The sequence below is a fragment of the Micropterus salmoides genome, unplaced genomic scaffold, assembly GCF_014851395.1.
Source record: "Micropterus salmoides isolate LMB-PRFRI ecotype aquatic unplaced genomic scaffold, ASM1485139v1 Ms_hic_scaffold_839, whole genome shotgun sequence".
Lineage (NCBI taxonomy): Eukaryota > Metazoa > Chordata > Actinopteri > Centrarchiformes > Centrarchidae > Micropterus > Micropterus salmoides.
This window is the reverse complement of record NW_024044614.1, coordinates 2,713-18,339: the sequence shown is the minus strand read 5'-3', so window position 1 is coordinate 18,339 and position 15,627 is coordinate 2,713. Positions and strand designations below refer to the sequence as shown.

At 41.4% G+C, this 15,627-nt stretch overlaps 1 protein-coding gene across 1 annotated transcript; it reads right to left on the bottom strand.

The window, feature by feature from the left end:
* Positions 1-7,655: 7,655 nt before the first annotated feature.
* On the bottom strand, positions 7,656-15,397 carry LOC119894679 (butyrophilin subfamily 3 member A2-like). Its single transcript, XM_038707327.1, has 5 exons — positions 15,235-15,397; positions 11,717-12,017; positions 9,653-10,000; positions 8,746-8,838; positions 7,656-8,617 (listed from the first exon to the last, which is right to left on the bottom strand). Exons 2-5 carry the CDS (start codon positions 11,796-11,798, stop codon positions 8,460-8,462), a joined length of 681 nt encoding a protein of 226 aa, XP_038563255.1. The 5' UTR covers positions 11,799-12,017; positions 15,235-15,397; the 3' UTR covers positions 7,656-8,459.
* Between the last annotated feature and the right edge of the window lie 230 nt (positions 15,398-15,627).

The following is a 15,627-nucleotide window of genomic DNA, read 5'->3' as shown; positions in this document are numbered from 1 at the left end:
ACTGCTCTGTTCTTTGCATGTCAACCAAAGAGAATTCCCCATTTCCTCTTCCTTTAAACGTTTAAACAGCAGTTGTAAGTTACACAGAGAGAAAGACTTAATATTTTATATCTGGGACTGCCTCCAATAGGTCACTAGATTATTTTTAGCCATGCTGGCGACTCTAGGGACGACGGTTTGGTTGTCCAGTCCAGACTGAAATATTGCAACACCTAATGGATGGATTACCGTAATGTTTAGTGAAAGCATTCATGATACCCAGGGGATAAATTGTAAAAACTTTGAACCTCTGACTTTTATCCAGCACAGTGTTTCTCAACAGGGGCGTTCAGAGGGCGACGGGGGGCGCTGGAAGTAACACTTTGCGTTGTATTGTGGTGAAAGTTTTAAGGCGAGTTTACACCAGATATTCACAACAATACGAGTATAAACTTTCAACCACTTGCAAAAAACTGTGGCCTGCAACAACCTGCATGGCGCTGTGACTGGACGAGACGGTGTGTTTTGTCACTCTTTTTCTCTTTGGCGTTTCTGTTGCACAACTCCATGCTGCCTTCATGGGAACGGGAAGTCAGAGTATCCTATATGAAAATTTTAACCACATGGTGTTTACTGTATAAACCTTGGAAAATTTGTTTTTATTACCTTGGAATTTTTTCATAAAAGTGTTAATTTCTCGGAGGAATACACCGTGATCGCCTTGTTATCGCAGTGTTTACACATTTACAAGGGGGGATATTCCGCTGTCGAAGTTCCCCAAAAACCAACTATGCATCCAACACCAGCAAGCGCTGTCAGATTAATCAAGTGGAATCGCCTCGCGCTGTAAGTCACATTGAGTTTGTGCCCAAGCGGTAAAATGTCATGCAGAGTTTCAGTCTAAAAATGTTAAAATCTAAGGCGTCATACAGGTCATACAAATTGACCTGTAATTTTAAACTCAGATAAAACTTAAGTTATTGCTCTGGGACCTAAGCACCTCCGTGACGCATTATCTAAAGATATAGTTTCCCTTGATGGCATCGCCCTGGCCTCCAGCACCACTGTGAGGAATCTTGGAGTTATCTTTGATCAGGACATGTCGTTTAAGTCTCACATTAAGCAAATTTCAAGGACCGCTTTTTTTCACCTACGTAATATTGCGAAAATCAGGAACATCCTGTCTAAAAATGATGCAGAAAAACTAGTCCATGCATTTGTTACTTCTAGGCTGGATTACTGCAATTCCTTATTATCAGGCTGCTCGAAAAAGTCCATTAAGACTCTTCAGCTGATCCAGAAGCTGCAGCACGTGTTCTGACAGGAACCAGGATAAGAGATCACATTTCTCCTGTTTTAGCTTCTTTGCATTGGTTTCCAGTAAAATCCAGAATAGAATTTAAAATCATTCTTCTTACCTACAAAGCTCTTAATGGTCAGGCACCATCTTATCTTAAAGAGCTCATAGTACCTTACTACCCCACCAGAGCACTGCGCTCCCAGAATGCAGGGTTACTTGTGGTTCCTAGAGTCTCCAAAAGTAGACTAGGAGCCAGAGCGTTCAGCTATCAAGCTCCTCTCCTGTGGAACCAGGTTCCAGTTTGGGTTCACCATCCCTTAGTTATGCTGCTATAGGCCTAGACTGCCGGGGGATTTCCCATGATGCACTGAGCTCCTCTCTCCTCTACTTTCTCTCCCTCTGTATGCAACCTCATCCCATTATTGCATGTTACTAACTCAACTTCTCCCCTTTCTGGTAGTCTTGTGCTTTCTCGTCCCTCTCCTCTCTCCTCCTATCACTTCCTGCAGGTTTTCTGGCTCTGGAGCTGTGGAGTCTGGATCTGTTGCTGCGGGTCACCTGCTGCCCCCGTGTTCCTGCTCGACACCCTCTGCTGCAACAGCTATTGTTATTATTATTATTAACACTACTATAAATATCTATAGCATGTTTAATTTAGCAACATCACCTTTACTGTCTGTACCTCTGTGTGTGTATATTGTGTAGGCTGCCTCCCTCTCTCTCTCTCTCTCTCTCTCTCTCTCCCTCCGCCCACCCTGAGCCATGGTTCTGCTCGAGGTTTCTGCCTCTTAAAAGGAAGTTTTTCCTTGCCTCTGTCGCCTAGTGCTGCTCTTGGTGGGAACTGTTGGGTTTCTGAAAATAACATCACAGAGTACGGTTTAGACCTGCTCTTTTATGAAAAGCGCTCTGTTGTGATTTGGTGCTATATAAATACAATTGAATTGAATCTTGCTGTGTTTGGGTCTGTGAGCTGCACTTCATCAGAGGTGCTGAAGTTAACGTGTGGATTTATGGTGAGATTTCTGCCTGATCACAGGTGTTGACGTTTAGTTTTGTTTGGTGAAAAGGTTCAGTCAGAAAGTTTACTTTCCCAAACAACAGACACAAAAGAAGAGTGAAGACTAAATCATATGTGTTGACTCAGCAGGGATGTTATTAAACGAGTTGATTTACAGGAGAAACATATTTTAAAGCAATAAAGAGCATCACAACAACATATTCCATTATTTTTATATTTTTCTCACCTGCCACATGAAATTTGTGTTTTCCTTTATATAAATCAAAACATGTCCACCATTAATTTGGTGCATGAATGGCAGAAATTTTCACCAGATGTAGCAAAAGACTTTCCCATCAGGCCTAGCTGTACGGCTGAATTTTGTGTTTTGCGCTTATCATGCTAAAACACTAAGGTAACGTGGTAAACATACCTGCTAAACATGAACATGTTAGCATTGTTATGTTGAGCAGGTTGGTGTTAAAAATACAAAACTAAGACTTCCTTCAGACTAAGTTTACATGTTCTCCCCCTCTGTGGGTTCCCCTCACAGTCCTGTTTGCACTGTCAGCATGCTAGCATGTCGGTGTCAGCATTAGCAGTGCCTCAGTAAGCTTGACTGAAGGCTTTGAATGTTGTTCAGAAATAGAAAGTAACACCTCAGAGACTCGGTCTGCATGTTCTCACCTCAGAGTCTATGGTTTCCCTTTCTGTGTGGGGTTCCCCTCACTGGCCCAGATTAACTGGCCCCAGAAGCTAATGTGTTAGTTTTTTCATTAACGGAATCAAGTCATTTTGAAACAGAAACCACATTTTAGTCAATAAGTAGAGCCTGCAGTCACTTTCTGGCAAATAGAATAGGCCTACTGCATTTTAAGTGTTGTTTTGGCCATTTAAAGTCATTTTAAGAGGTAAAAAGTACTAGGTTATAACATGTCAAATATAACACCCATGAATACAATCAACTAATAACCTTTCAATCAATAAGTAGATAAATAGTTGCTCTGCTGTCCAGTCTTTCTGGCCAAGTAAAATCTGATTTCAGGTCTGTTAACACCTTACACAGTAAAAACAGGGACATTTCCGGAGACAACTCCAGGCAGGGACAGGCCACCAAAGCCGGGGACTGTCCCCCGGAAAACGGGGATGTTTGGTCACTCTGCATTAGTAGCCTAATTAGTTTGTGATGATGGGATTACTCACAGATATATTTAGTGAAATGCAACATTTGAGCACAAAATAAACTAAAATAGTGAAGTCCCTAAAACTAGATTTAAAATAAATAAATAATGTTTTCTTAAAATTACCACAGTCATGTTGTAAAACACTTAATGTCATGACCCCCTGGGCACATCATAAAGCATCACTCACATTTATCTCACATTGACCCAGTACCCGATAAACCAGAGGCCGTACAGTGAGTAACATTATTTACATGACTGTGTTTGGAGATGGTACTCATAGGAATCCCATTACAACGCCTAATGGATTTCCAGAGAGTTTCCAGAGTCTGGTACAGACAGTTTTATTTTGTCTGGGACTGCTTCCAATAGGCTTGTAGTTGAAACTTGATCCAGCTCACTGGGTAGGTTCACGGATTTGAAGCGTTTGAAACGATCAAATAGCGACATCTGCTGGCCAAACATTGACACTGCTCTGAAAGAGTTAAGTAAAAACATGCAAGCTGCTGAAATCATCCTTTTTGGTTCAGTCAAGGCTCTAATGCTGATATAAGCTTAAATAAAGAGAGAAAAGAACAAGATAAAAAAGCAGCAAAGAAAAAAATATTCATAAGCAACTCTTCTTCTGTGAAATGTACATTGTGACGCCCCTCCCACTGTTTGGAGGTTGTCCTGCCACCCTCAGCAGACAGTTGGCTGAATTGGGAGGGTTGTCAGCTGATTGCTCTCAGCTGGACCCATGGGCTATAAAAGCTGGTCTGTGTATTCAGAGCAGCTTCTAGCAGGTTACATCCACGCTGTGGCATCTTCTTTTGCACTTGTGTTTATTTTAGTTTAATAAACCTGTTTTAACTACACTACAAGTACACTGCGTGGACTCCCTCTTTGTCACATTCCCTGAGCCAGTTTGTGATAATATGTGCATAAATTATCGTTAAATCATCAACATCTAGTAAAGGGTTGCAGCCTAAAATGCAAACAAAACACAGTATTAAGAAAAAAAAAGAAACAGCCGCCTTTCTCCAGCAGGATCAGGGCTGAATTATCTTCAGCAAATCTAATATTTACCTCAACACTTCCTTCCTTTTTGAAATTATTAGTATTGTGTATACCAGGGGTTTTCAAAGTGTGAGGCATCCCAAGGGGGGCTCCAAGCGGTTTCAGGGGAGGCTCAATGAATGGAAGTGAAACATTACATTACTTATTGCGTTAATTATCAAAAGGAGATCACATAGAATAGCCTACGTGTGAGAGTTCAGAGATACAGTAGTTTTTGGGAACCGTTTCCCCCATCAGAGTCAGAAACTAATAAATGACTTAGGACAGACCTTTTTTAAAACTATTTGGTGCAGTCAGAAGATATGTAAAACAGCAATGTTATAATCCCATAGGTAAGTAAACTAAAGATGTGATGGGGGGGGGGGGGTATACTGGTGTATACTATCCCCTTCCCACATAAAATAATTATTAAATAAGTATTTGAACACCCTGCTATTTTGCAAGTTCTCCCACTTAGAAATCATGGAGGGGTCTGAAATTGTCATCGTAGGTGCATGTCCACTGTGAGAGACATAATCTAAAAAAAAAATCCAGAAATCATAATGTATGATTTTTTAACTATTTATTTGTATGATACAGCTGCAAATAAGTATTTGAACACCTGTCTATCAGCTAGAATTCTGACTCTCAAAGACCTGTTAGTCTGCCTTCAAAATGTCCACCTCCACTCCATTTATTATCCTAAATTAGATGCACCTGTTTGAGGTCGTTAGCTGCATAAAGACACCTGTCCACCCCATACAATCAGTAAGAATCCAACTACTAACATGGCCAAGACCAAAGAGCTGTCCAAAGACACTAGAGACAAAATTGTACACCTCCACAAGGCTGGAAAGGGCTACGGGGAAATTGCCAAGCAGCTTGGTGAAAAAAGGTCCACTGTTGGAGCAATCATTAGAAAATGGAAGAAGCTAAACATGACTGTCAATCTCCCTCGGACTGGGGCTCCATGCAAGATCTCACCTTGTGGGGTCTCAATGATCCTAAGAAAGCTGAGAAATCAGCCCAGAACTACACGGGAGGAGCTGGTCAATGACCTGAAGAGAGCTGGGACCACCGTTTCCAAGGTTACTGTTGGTAATACACTAAGACGTCATGGTTTGAAATCACGCATGGCACGGAAGGTTCCCCTGCTTAAACCAGCACATGTCAAGGCCCGTCTTCAGTTTGCCAATGACCATTTGGATGATCCAGAGGAGTCATGGGAGAAAGTCATGTGGTCAGATGAGACCAAAATAGAACTTTTTGGTCATAATTCCACTAACCGTGTTTGGAGGAAGAAGAATGATGAGTACCATCCCAAGAACACCATCCCTACTGTGAAGCATGGGGGTGGTAGCATCATGCTTTGGGGGTGTTTTTCTGCACATGGGACAGGGCGACTGCACTGTATTAAGGAGAGGATGGCCGGGGCCATGGATTGCGAGATTTTGGGGAACAACCTCCTTCCCTCAGTTAGAGCATTGAAGATGGGTCGAGGCCGGGTCTTCCAACATGACAATGACCCGAAGCAGCCAGGATAACCAAGGAGTGGCTCTGTAAGAAACATATCAAGGTTCTGGCGTGGCCTAGCCAGTCTCCAGACCTAAACCCAATAGAGAATCTTTGGAAGGAGCTCAAACTCTGTGTTTCTCAGCGACAGCCCACAAACCTGACTGATCTAGAGAAGATCTGTGTGGAGGAGTGGGCCAAAATCCCTCCTGCGGTGTGTGCAAACCTGGTGAAAAACTACAGGAAACGTTTGACCTCTGTAATTGCAAACAAAGGCTACTGTACCAAATATTAACATTGACTTTCTCAGGTGTTCAAATACTTATTTGCAGCTGTATCATACAAATAAATAGTTAAAAAATCATACATTGATTTCTGTAATTTTTCTTTTAGATTATGTCTCTCACAGTGGACATGCACCTACGATGACAATTTCAGACCCCTCCATGATTTCTAAGTGGGAGAACTTGCAGAATAGCAGGGTGTTCAAATACTTATTTTCCTCACAGTATAGACCATTGTTCATAATTTAAAATGACAAGAAAAAAATAGCTAAAGAACAATAAATCTGATTTTCAGGTTTACAGTAATGTCCATTTCACGTTTTTCTAAGCTCATTTGAACACATCAAATTCTGCTGACTAGGATATTTCAGGGTTTTGTTGAGGTCAATGAATATTATTGGTTTCTTGATGACAGAGCTTCTTCATGTCTGGTTAACTGATGTAAACCTATGTCAGTGTGAAAGGCAACATGTCACATGGTGCAAAAACGCTACAAAAGAAACATTAGCACAAATAACTGCAGGGACGGAGAAGGGAGGCAGGAAGAGACGTTTTATTATATTTTTTATATATATATAATTATTCATTATTTTTCTGCTTCATTTATTTATTTGCTTTTTTCTTGTAGTTGTTTTTCCCTTTTCTTTTTCTCATTAATCCCTCCCCTCTTTTTCCCCCATCTAAATTCAAAGCATTTACTCTCCATACTTCCCAACTCAGTTTACCCCACACCACCTTCCATTTTCTACCTCTCACACACAAAAATAGTTGTGGACGCTGGAAGGGGCCCTGTACAGAATGCCTCTGTACAGGGTCCAGAATTTCGTGCTACCTCTGCAGAATAAACAGAAAAAGCAGTGACGATTTTAAATAAAAATAAGTATTTGTCTCCTGTTGCTTTGTGTGAGCTGATAACAGTAAAACAAAGCTATATTCCGCTCAGTAGTCTCTAGTGTATGTGTTTTCAGCAAAAAACATTTGAGCACAATATAAAATAAAATAGTAAAGTCCCTACAGTCATATTTTATCTGGGACTGCCTCCAATAGGTTTGTAGTGGAGACCTGGGTGATCCAGCTCACTAGGTTCACTGATTTGAAGCTTTTGAAACTATCAAATAGAGACATCTGCTGGCCAAACATTGACAATGCTCTGAAAGATACTCTCCATAGAAGATACACTTCTTGCATATGTGTTTTCAGGGAAATGCAACATTTGAGCACAATATAAAGGGAAATATTAAAGGTCTTTTAAACATGGAGTCTCAACATCCGGTAATAATACCTTAAAGCACATAAACATAACCAATTCATTACCACACAGTGAACCTGGGGACAGTCAAAACACATGCTTCTGAATGCCTGAATATTAGTGCGAATGGTTGTGAAGGTCCTCTTTATTATAGGAAGTATTTTCGATTGTGGTGTATTATAAAAATATATATAATTTTACCATCCTGATCACATGCACATATGATTTGTGTGTATTAATATTTGCAGCACAAAGTAGGAAATTATGTAAAATATAAATATGATCAACAAAGTTCAAATTATACACAATTCCCAAAATCTAAAACTGTGCTGAAATGGAGGCTGAAACCACCTTAAGCACCCAATGTCTCTGCCTCAGGTAGATGAGTTGCGAAAGTTTGATTCAATCTGTGGTGCATTGTGGTACTTGTAGTCCTGCACAGTGTCCACATCCACGCCCTGGATGGAAACAGGCTAGAGGGGTTAGAGATGTTTCCTGTCAACTGAAGAAGTCCACCGCGAACTGCTTCATCTTACCAGCTGCATGTGGTTCAGTCTACACCACTGAAAGAAAGAGTCCACTACCTCCCTGTACTACGCCTCCTTATCCTCACTGATGACGCCCAGCTCCACACAGCTGAGGCTGACACCACCGACACGCAAAGCCTTTTCTGCATAGAGTCTGGCTCCCTCCTGCTGATCCAGTGGGTCCACTTGTGGCTGGAGGTGATGCTGGTCTGAATCCCCAAACTGATGGAACAGATCCAAGAGAGGGACGTGTAGAACGCTCTCATCTCCGTTGACATCAAATACCAACGAGCTCTTGAGCAAGGCACCTAGACTGGAAGTAGCTTTTCTGGGGCAACGTTATACTTTGGCGGCTGGAGGGACAAGATCAGCCGTCTCCCAGAAAAGTCTGGTCAGATTTTCACAATGTGATCAGTTTCCTTCTGACTCACATTTAGTTTTTGAGGCTTGTGTTTAGTCACATATCCAGCGACGCCACCACAGACTCCCAGGACCAGTAAGACACCGAAAACCACAGCTGGGATCCAAACGCCCTGATGGGATCGACCACCTGATGTGAAAAAAGGCAAACAGAGACCAAAGTTTCAGTAACTGAAATACAACACATGAATCTGAGCATGACTCAGCACTAATTATGTTAATTATTTTTCTCTTCACAGAGTTGAATCGTCTCCTCACCTTTAACATCCGTCTCCTCCTTTGGATCTGGAGTTTGGACATTTGTGGGAAGCACTGGGGTCTCTGTTGTCCAGGTTTTAACAGAGTCTGGATCTGAAAGAAATCAGAAGATTTTAAATATTTTAAATTATATAAGAGTCTACGGTCATGTTAGCCGCTCTGTGAGGCTGAACTGTGGCATCATGGAGTCACATGATTAGTTATCATGTGACTTCCTGGTTATGTCACCCCAACACCACTCGAATTCTTCAAAATGCAAATTTACTTGGAAAATGAACGTGATGCAGTTTCTATGACAATATGGATTTTTACCTCGTTCTATTTAATTCAGTCTAACAGGGCGGTAAACTCGGGTCATACTGAAGATAAATTTGATTTTGAAATGCACTGGTGTTACAACAGGATGCATTTCTTCTTTAATAAAGACTTTATTTCCCTAAAGTTAATATTTCATTTCATTTATTAGGATCCACATTAGCTGTGGCCGAAGATGCAGCTATTCACACCAACAATAGTTCACTTTATTTTTACAACCCTGATCATGTGCACACGCCATGTCTACCACACCTTTAACTGGCTCAAGACTTTTTACAAGCAGCGTATTTTTAAAGTTCTAATAAATATGTGACTGAAGGAAATGACCATAATCAGGTTAAAGCATGTTTTATCAAATAAGTAAAATAAAAAGTTCTACATTAAAATCAAATCCAATACAAAAGCTAATGTGATCACACAGTTAAACAGCCAGATGTACAAATCAAACATCAGCTCTTGTCACATGATGCTGTTTATATGATGTAGGCTGTAAACATTAAATACTGTTTGTGAGAACGACTGTAAATCTGTATTTATAAAATGTTAAAATGTTTATCTCAGCAGCAGAGTTATTTAATCTAAAGAAACTTACCGACAACAATCCTAATAATCGTAGCCCTCCCCAGCTGTGGGATGACACATCTGTAGCTTCCTTGGTCGGAGAGCTTCACGTTGAGGATCTTGAGTGAAGCGTTTCCGTGTTTCAGCTCGTCTTTGAACAGCGTCGTCCTCCCAGCGTATGACGACATCTTCATGTCCTCTACATCGTGGTTGTCATGGTAACGGTGAACATACTTGTTCATGAATGGTAGATCTTCACGCCACCACTCCATGGTCAGATCCTCTACGTTGTGCCGAGGCACCACGCAACATGGCAGGATGATGTCATCACCCAGAGCGACCACGATTGGTTGAGATGAACCGATCAACTGAGACTGACCTAAGAAACGGAGGGAAAATATAAATCTTTTTTTTTTTTTTTATAAATAGGTCTTCTTTTATGATTAAACAGAAGCAAAGATATAATCTGAACTATTTTTACTTCCAAAACCTTTTGACAAACAATAACTATTTTCCATCAGCGTTGTCAATAAGGAAAATTATACATATGTGATTTAGAGCTGCAGCTAAGTTATTTTCTTGATTAGTTTTTGATTGAAAATGGTGAAAATGCAAATTATAATTTCCTGAAGGACATATTTTATATGACCAACAGCACCAAACCCAATATATTGTCAGTTTTATAAGAAAAAACAAACCACCAACAACAACTGAGAAGCTGGAACTAGTAAATATTTGGCTCATGTGCTTAAAACGAAGGTTACGATATGGTAACCCTATATCTATAAGCACAGGTGGAGCCCTCTACTGGACTCTATGGGTACTACCTCCTCCAATCACATGCACGCACTTGCCCACTGAAATTTTATCGTGCACGTAGCCGACCAATAGGACATCGCTACTGATACGTGCGTGACATGCGTGTCCCTACTGCCTCAGCAGCCGACCGCCTCTTCAGCAGACGGCGTCAGAGCAGCAGGGCTCAGCGGTAGAGGGCTCCACCCGTGGACTCGAATGGGGGCTGTGCGCTCTACGTAGGACGTTAGCCTAGCACACATGGACACAATAGATGCACTCTCACCTCCTTGCTCCCTAAGTGGGGTAGGGGAGTAGAAAGCATCCAGATTTATTGTCCTGGACCTGAACATGCTCCTTATGTTCTTAAGAAGAAAGGAGGTGTGTTGTCTCAATCTGGCTGCACTGTGGACACCAAGAACCAGCATGCAGCTGGGGTGAACTGACAGGCTCACAGCTCACTCACCTTCTTAGCAGAGGTGAGAGCAAGGCTGTTCATGAGATGGCAGGACTGCTCCAGGGGCTGTAAGGTGCAGATATTAGAGCCACCTACACAAGCAGCAAGTCCTACTGAGGCGCTGAGAGACGCAACACCGGTCGTTGTCTTCTCACAAGCTGCAGAAAGCGCATTGACGCCAGCATTGTGCATTTGAAGCCTCACCCTTGAGACAGAGACCCCAGACCATAGGTACAGGCCAGGGCTCTGTCACTGTCGGCTAATGACCGTTCCTGCCTCACCTAACTGGAGGGATGAGATGGGGTCGGGGGGGGAACGCTAACAACTTCAGAGCCTTGAAAGGTTCTACCGGGAGCTGAATTACCTCCGAGGTAGTCTCCTCTCCAAAACAAACGGACCCGGTCGATTGTGATTATTGTATTAATTATATGTTACCAAAATCAAAAGATGTTTTTAACAACATTGTGAAATAATATTTTTTGGACAATATTTCCATGTTTTGATTAATCTAAAGTTAATTTGTATCTGGAGAATGCTGCTCATCATGAAGTTGGATGTGTCAGTCACAAAGCAGCATGGTGTTGCAACTGACAAATTGTCAGTTTATGAAATAACTAATAGTTGTTGTAGTTTAACAACTTTGTCTTTTAATTTTTGAAATTTGTGTACATCAGTCCCCGCTCAGTGAAATTTTTCACGTGGGCTGGAAATGCAGGGGGATGACTTCATCTGTGAGTTATTGAATCATCACTAACCTTAAGTGGTTACAGCTCTGGTAGAAATTTGAATGAGTAGCCTCAATGAAAAACTACTATTAGTAGCTAAACATAGAAATGAGCTTACGTTCAACGGGCGTCCAGACTGCCGTACTCAAACGTACAGTGAAAAAGGTAAAGCCAAGCACGAAGTTCCTGACGTGAACCATAAGCACCTAGGTCTTCTTCATGTCCAGGTTTTAACGTCAGTCCCTGTAAATGTGCATAAAGTCGACACGGCTCAGCCGATCAGAGGGGTCGGGCTTGAGATCCGGCTTCGACCGCTCCGTTAGACCCTCCACATTATAAGCAGGATCCAGGTGGCAGGATGACTTCATCGCCTGGAGCAGCGATGATTGGCTGAAGTGAACTGATCACACAAGGCTGACCTGGAAAAAAAGAGAAATTTAAACCTTGGACAGACTCTTTGACTATTCTGAATATATCAGATCCATAATTCTTATTATTGTTAATGTTAGTTATTGTATCTTGATTCACTGTTTTTTGTATACAGTGTGTATATCATTTATACATCTACACGCTAACCAATTCTACTTTTATTGTATTTTTGTTCTTTACAATCTTCTGTGCTGCTGTCTCACACTGGAACCATAGTTTATTACTGACTTGTTATCAGGGAGAACATGCTTTAAGTTTGGCCATAAATCTGCACAACCTTGCTGTTGGGCATGCCGTCAAGACAGTGGCTAATAGTCAGCAATATATTAAAAAAAATATAAGGATCAGAATACGCTACCCCTGATATCTTAAAAAAAAAAAAAAAGGCATAATATAGTATTTCAACATTGAAACCAAAAGATTTAACATCCACTGATGCTCCACAGAAGGAAATAAAAGGGAAAATTGTCTCTCCCTCCAGTTACCCACAGAAAGAAATACCTGGGAAAAGAGGAATACTGACATTTAGGACATTGTTGAAGCCTGAAACCTTTGACAGCTCCAGTGACACAGCTGGAGCAGTTTGGATAAGGTTGTCAAAGAGTACAGCCCATAACGACTGAGATAAACACAGTGATAAGGAGAAAAAAAACAAACAAATCAGATCAAGCTGCACTTCCTCAAGATCGGCATAAAAGATAAGATGTTCCTTTCTTAATCATCATATGTCACTCCAGCCAGACAAGAAGGAAAGCAGTCTGAAGCATGCTGAGTCCAGCAAAGGACAGTCCAGAATTACCACTGGACTAAGTTCTGGCCACATGATGCAGGCCAGCAGCTGAACAGCAAGACCAGACCGAATCATGTAGGACTCTCCTAGTCCGCATGACCATCACCTTAGGACTACAGGGGTCTGAAGCGAGACGCAATGAGACCCTAAAGTTCTGAGTTTGATTAGTCCAGAAACTGCTGCTGGAGTAAGGAAGAGTTATATGTCACAACATGTCACATCATGGAAGACAGACGGCACAAAAGACCATGCTTAACATACAAAAGATCAACACAAAAACAACTGTCAAAAGAAAATGATTGGTGCTGTATCAAGCCATCCTGGTACGAAGAAACGGACAGTACAGAGGAAGGGGGCAAAGCAAAGGGCAAAAGTGGTCTTTGGAAAACAGATGTACAATTTCTAAAACAGACTGGCAAGAAAACAAAAACAAAATGGACTGAGCTGGAGGGGGCGGGACGGACCCTAGTGACAGGATCCAAAAACACCCTGGGTGAGTTATAACCTCTCACAGTAAAAATCTCAAACACATTGAAACTAAAATGAATACCATATTAAGATCTTAGTAAGTAATACCAAACTTGAACATCCCATGTTTGTAATGGGAAATTATCAGAGTAACTGTAATTAGGTCAAACCCTGCAGGTGACATCATTGCTAAATTACTACAAATTTAGATGTGTTCACCGAGGTGAGACTCATTCCAAGGTTCACACGGCTGGTCAGTCGGTGGGACTGCAAAGTAGGCAACAACACAGACTGCCACACGGCATACAAGCCTAGCAATGACATGCTATTACACCAAATCCGTGCCATCCCTGACCTGTACTGGTCCTGTGGGAGGGGCCGGCTGTACCAAACATTTGCTTTGGTGATGAGGTGCCACGTGTAGACAGACAGGCGCTTCATGCCGGAAGGATGGAGAGGTACATGCACGAGAGTAGTATTGGCATTGGATGGTCCTTATCATGCCATAGAAAGCCTCAGTCTCACAGGAAGAAATGCTCCAGCCCAGACTTTGCCCCTCCGGTGGGACATGCGATTGTCCGAAAGACTAACTGAATTCATTTTAAGGAATTAATCCACAAATAAAGACCAAACTCTTTATTATCAATTTCTTTCCAGTGACAGGACCATTAGATTGGTGAGTAATGCACACACACTTTGAAAAAGCTTTTATCTGATGGAACCAGGCAACAGTCTCAGACACAAAAGTAGTCCTGCAAAGAAACAGTCACACTTGTAGCTTTCGTAGATGTCCCCGTTTTATCCCACAAGTTAATCTAGGAGACATTATAGATCCCACGCTATAGGTCAGTTATGAATGTGATACATGATATTTGATAGCAGAGGTTCTCATCCAGGATGAGTACAAATATAAAATGTTTGATCCCCTGCTTATTCATAACTTCATAATGTCTATGTCCTGCAAAATTGGCTACGGTCAATTTTCTGTATTTGGATGTCCATATATGGCCAGAGGGAGGATTGTTATGGCAGAAAATTATGTCCTCTTATAATCAATCTTTTATGCATTTAATATTATCATCATTATTTTATATATATTTATTTTGTGTTTTTAATCCTTAACCTTTCCTCTCCTAAATGTCTTATGTTGGTCTGTCCACATTACTAGGGTTTAGGTCAGAGGTGTGAGATTGTTTTGGTGTTTTTCTACTCTTGTTGTTCCTCTCCTCGAGAGAGGATCTCTGTTCCCCAAAACACAGAAACCTGGACTGTGTAAATAATGATGCATCTCTTTGCTCGGGGCCAGACGTCCAGCTGATTTGTGTTGTAGTACTTCTGTTTATTCTCTTTTGTTAAATAAAGTCTTCAAAGACAACAGTTTGTTGTAACTCAATTATTTGCTCAACCCCTCACCAGGAATAACATTTCCACGACAGTCAGTCTCTCATTTGTTTATGCAAAGTAGCCTGCTCACTCGTCAATACTAAAAACAGAGCATACAGAACAAGGAGAAGAGGGAGCCGAAGAGTAAAATGTAAAAGTGACAGTACCGGTGAATACCGGCACACTTTAAGCACAAACGGTTTTATAATGTGAGAAATAACAGGAAGTCATCTCTCCCAGTAGTGTGTTCAAAACAATAAAAACAGCGCTGTGGATGAGAGGAGAGGTGACTGCTGGAAGTCAAGACGTCGTGTTTAAGTTTATGTTCGTTTGCTCCACAGTTTGATAATTGAGTATTAAAACACATTCGGAGAATTTCTGAAACGCTTTCCCCCCACTGTGATCATTTTGGCGCTGGTAATTTTCCTTGGCGCTTGGCTAAAAAGCCAAAAATTCTCTATGCAGGAAAAACCCTTAACAATCAGGACACAGTCTCTACTTAACTTATTTTTGTTAACTGATTATCGCTCGACATTTGACTCTGGTAGCGAAGCATATGAACTTACGTTCAATGGGTGTCCAGACAGCCGTACTCAAACATACAGCGAGAGTCCAGAGTGGGAAAAAAGGTAAAGCCAGGAATGGAGCTCCCGAAGTGAACCATAAAAACAGCCGACAGTGAAACAAACACAAAACTACCTCGTTAGATTGAGCTCGACTGGCGCTGAACTACTGCAGGAAGCGCTGTGCAACCCTTTTTAACTCCTCCCTCCGCTTGTAGCACGTGATGAGCACGTGCATGTTATTTTCCACGGAATATAGTCGGGTTTGTAGCGTCTTCTGTTATTATCGTCATGTGATGTTTGTTAAAGCTACAACTCTAAGAATGTAAGTAATGTACTTTATAATATCCTCTAGGCAAATGTCTTGTTATTATGGGTCTACCTCTGTCCTATTTT

Excerpts from the sequence above, each read along its gene's own strand:
- LOC119894679 (XM_038707327.1), bottom strand. The coding sequence starts at position 11,798 with ATGGTTCACGTCAGGAACTTCGTGCTTGGCTTTACCTTTTTCACTGTA. Across the intron at positions 8,839-9,652 it reads GATTATTAGGATTGTTGTCG|ATCCAGACTCTGTTAAAACC; the intron begins GTAAGTTTCTTT and ends GATTTCTTTCAG. Across the intron at positions 8,618-8,745 it reads GGAGGAGACGGATGTTAAAG|GTGGTCGATCCCATCAGGGC; the intron begins GTGAGGAGACGA and ends TTTTCACATCAG.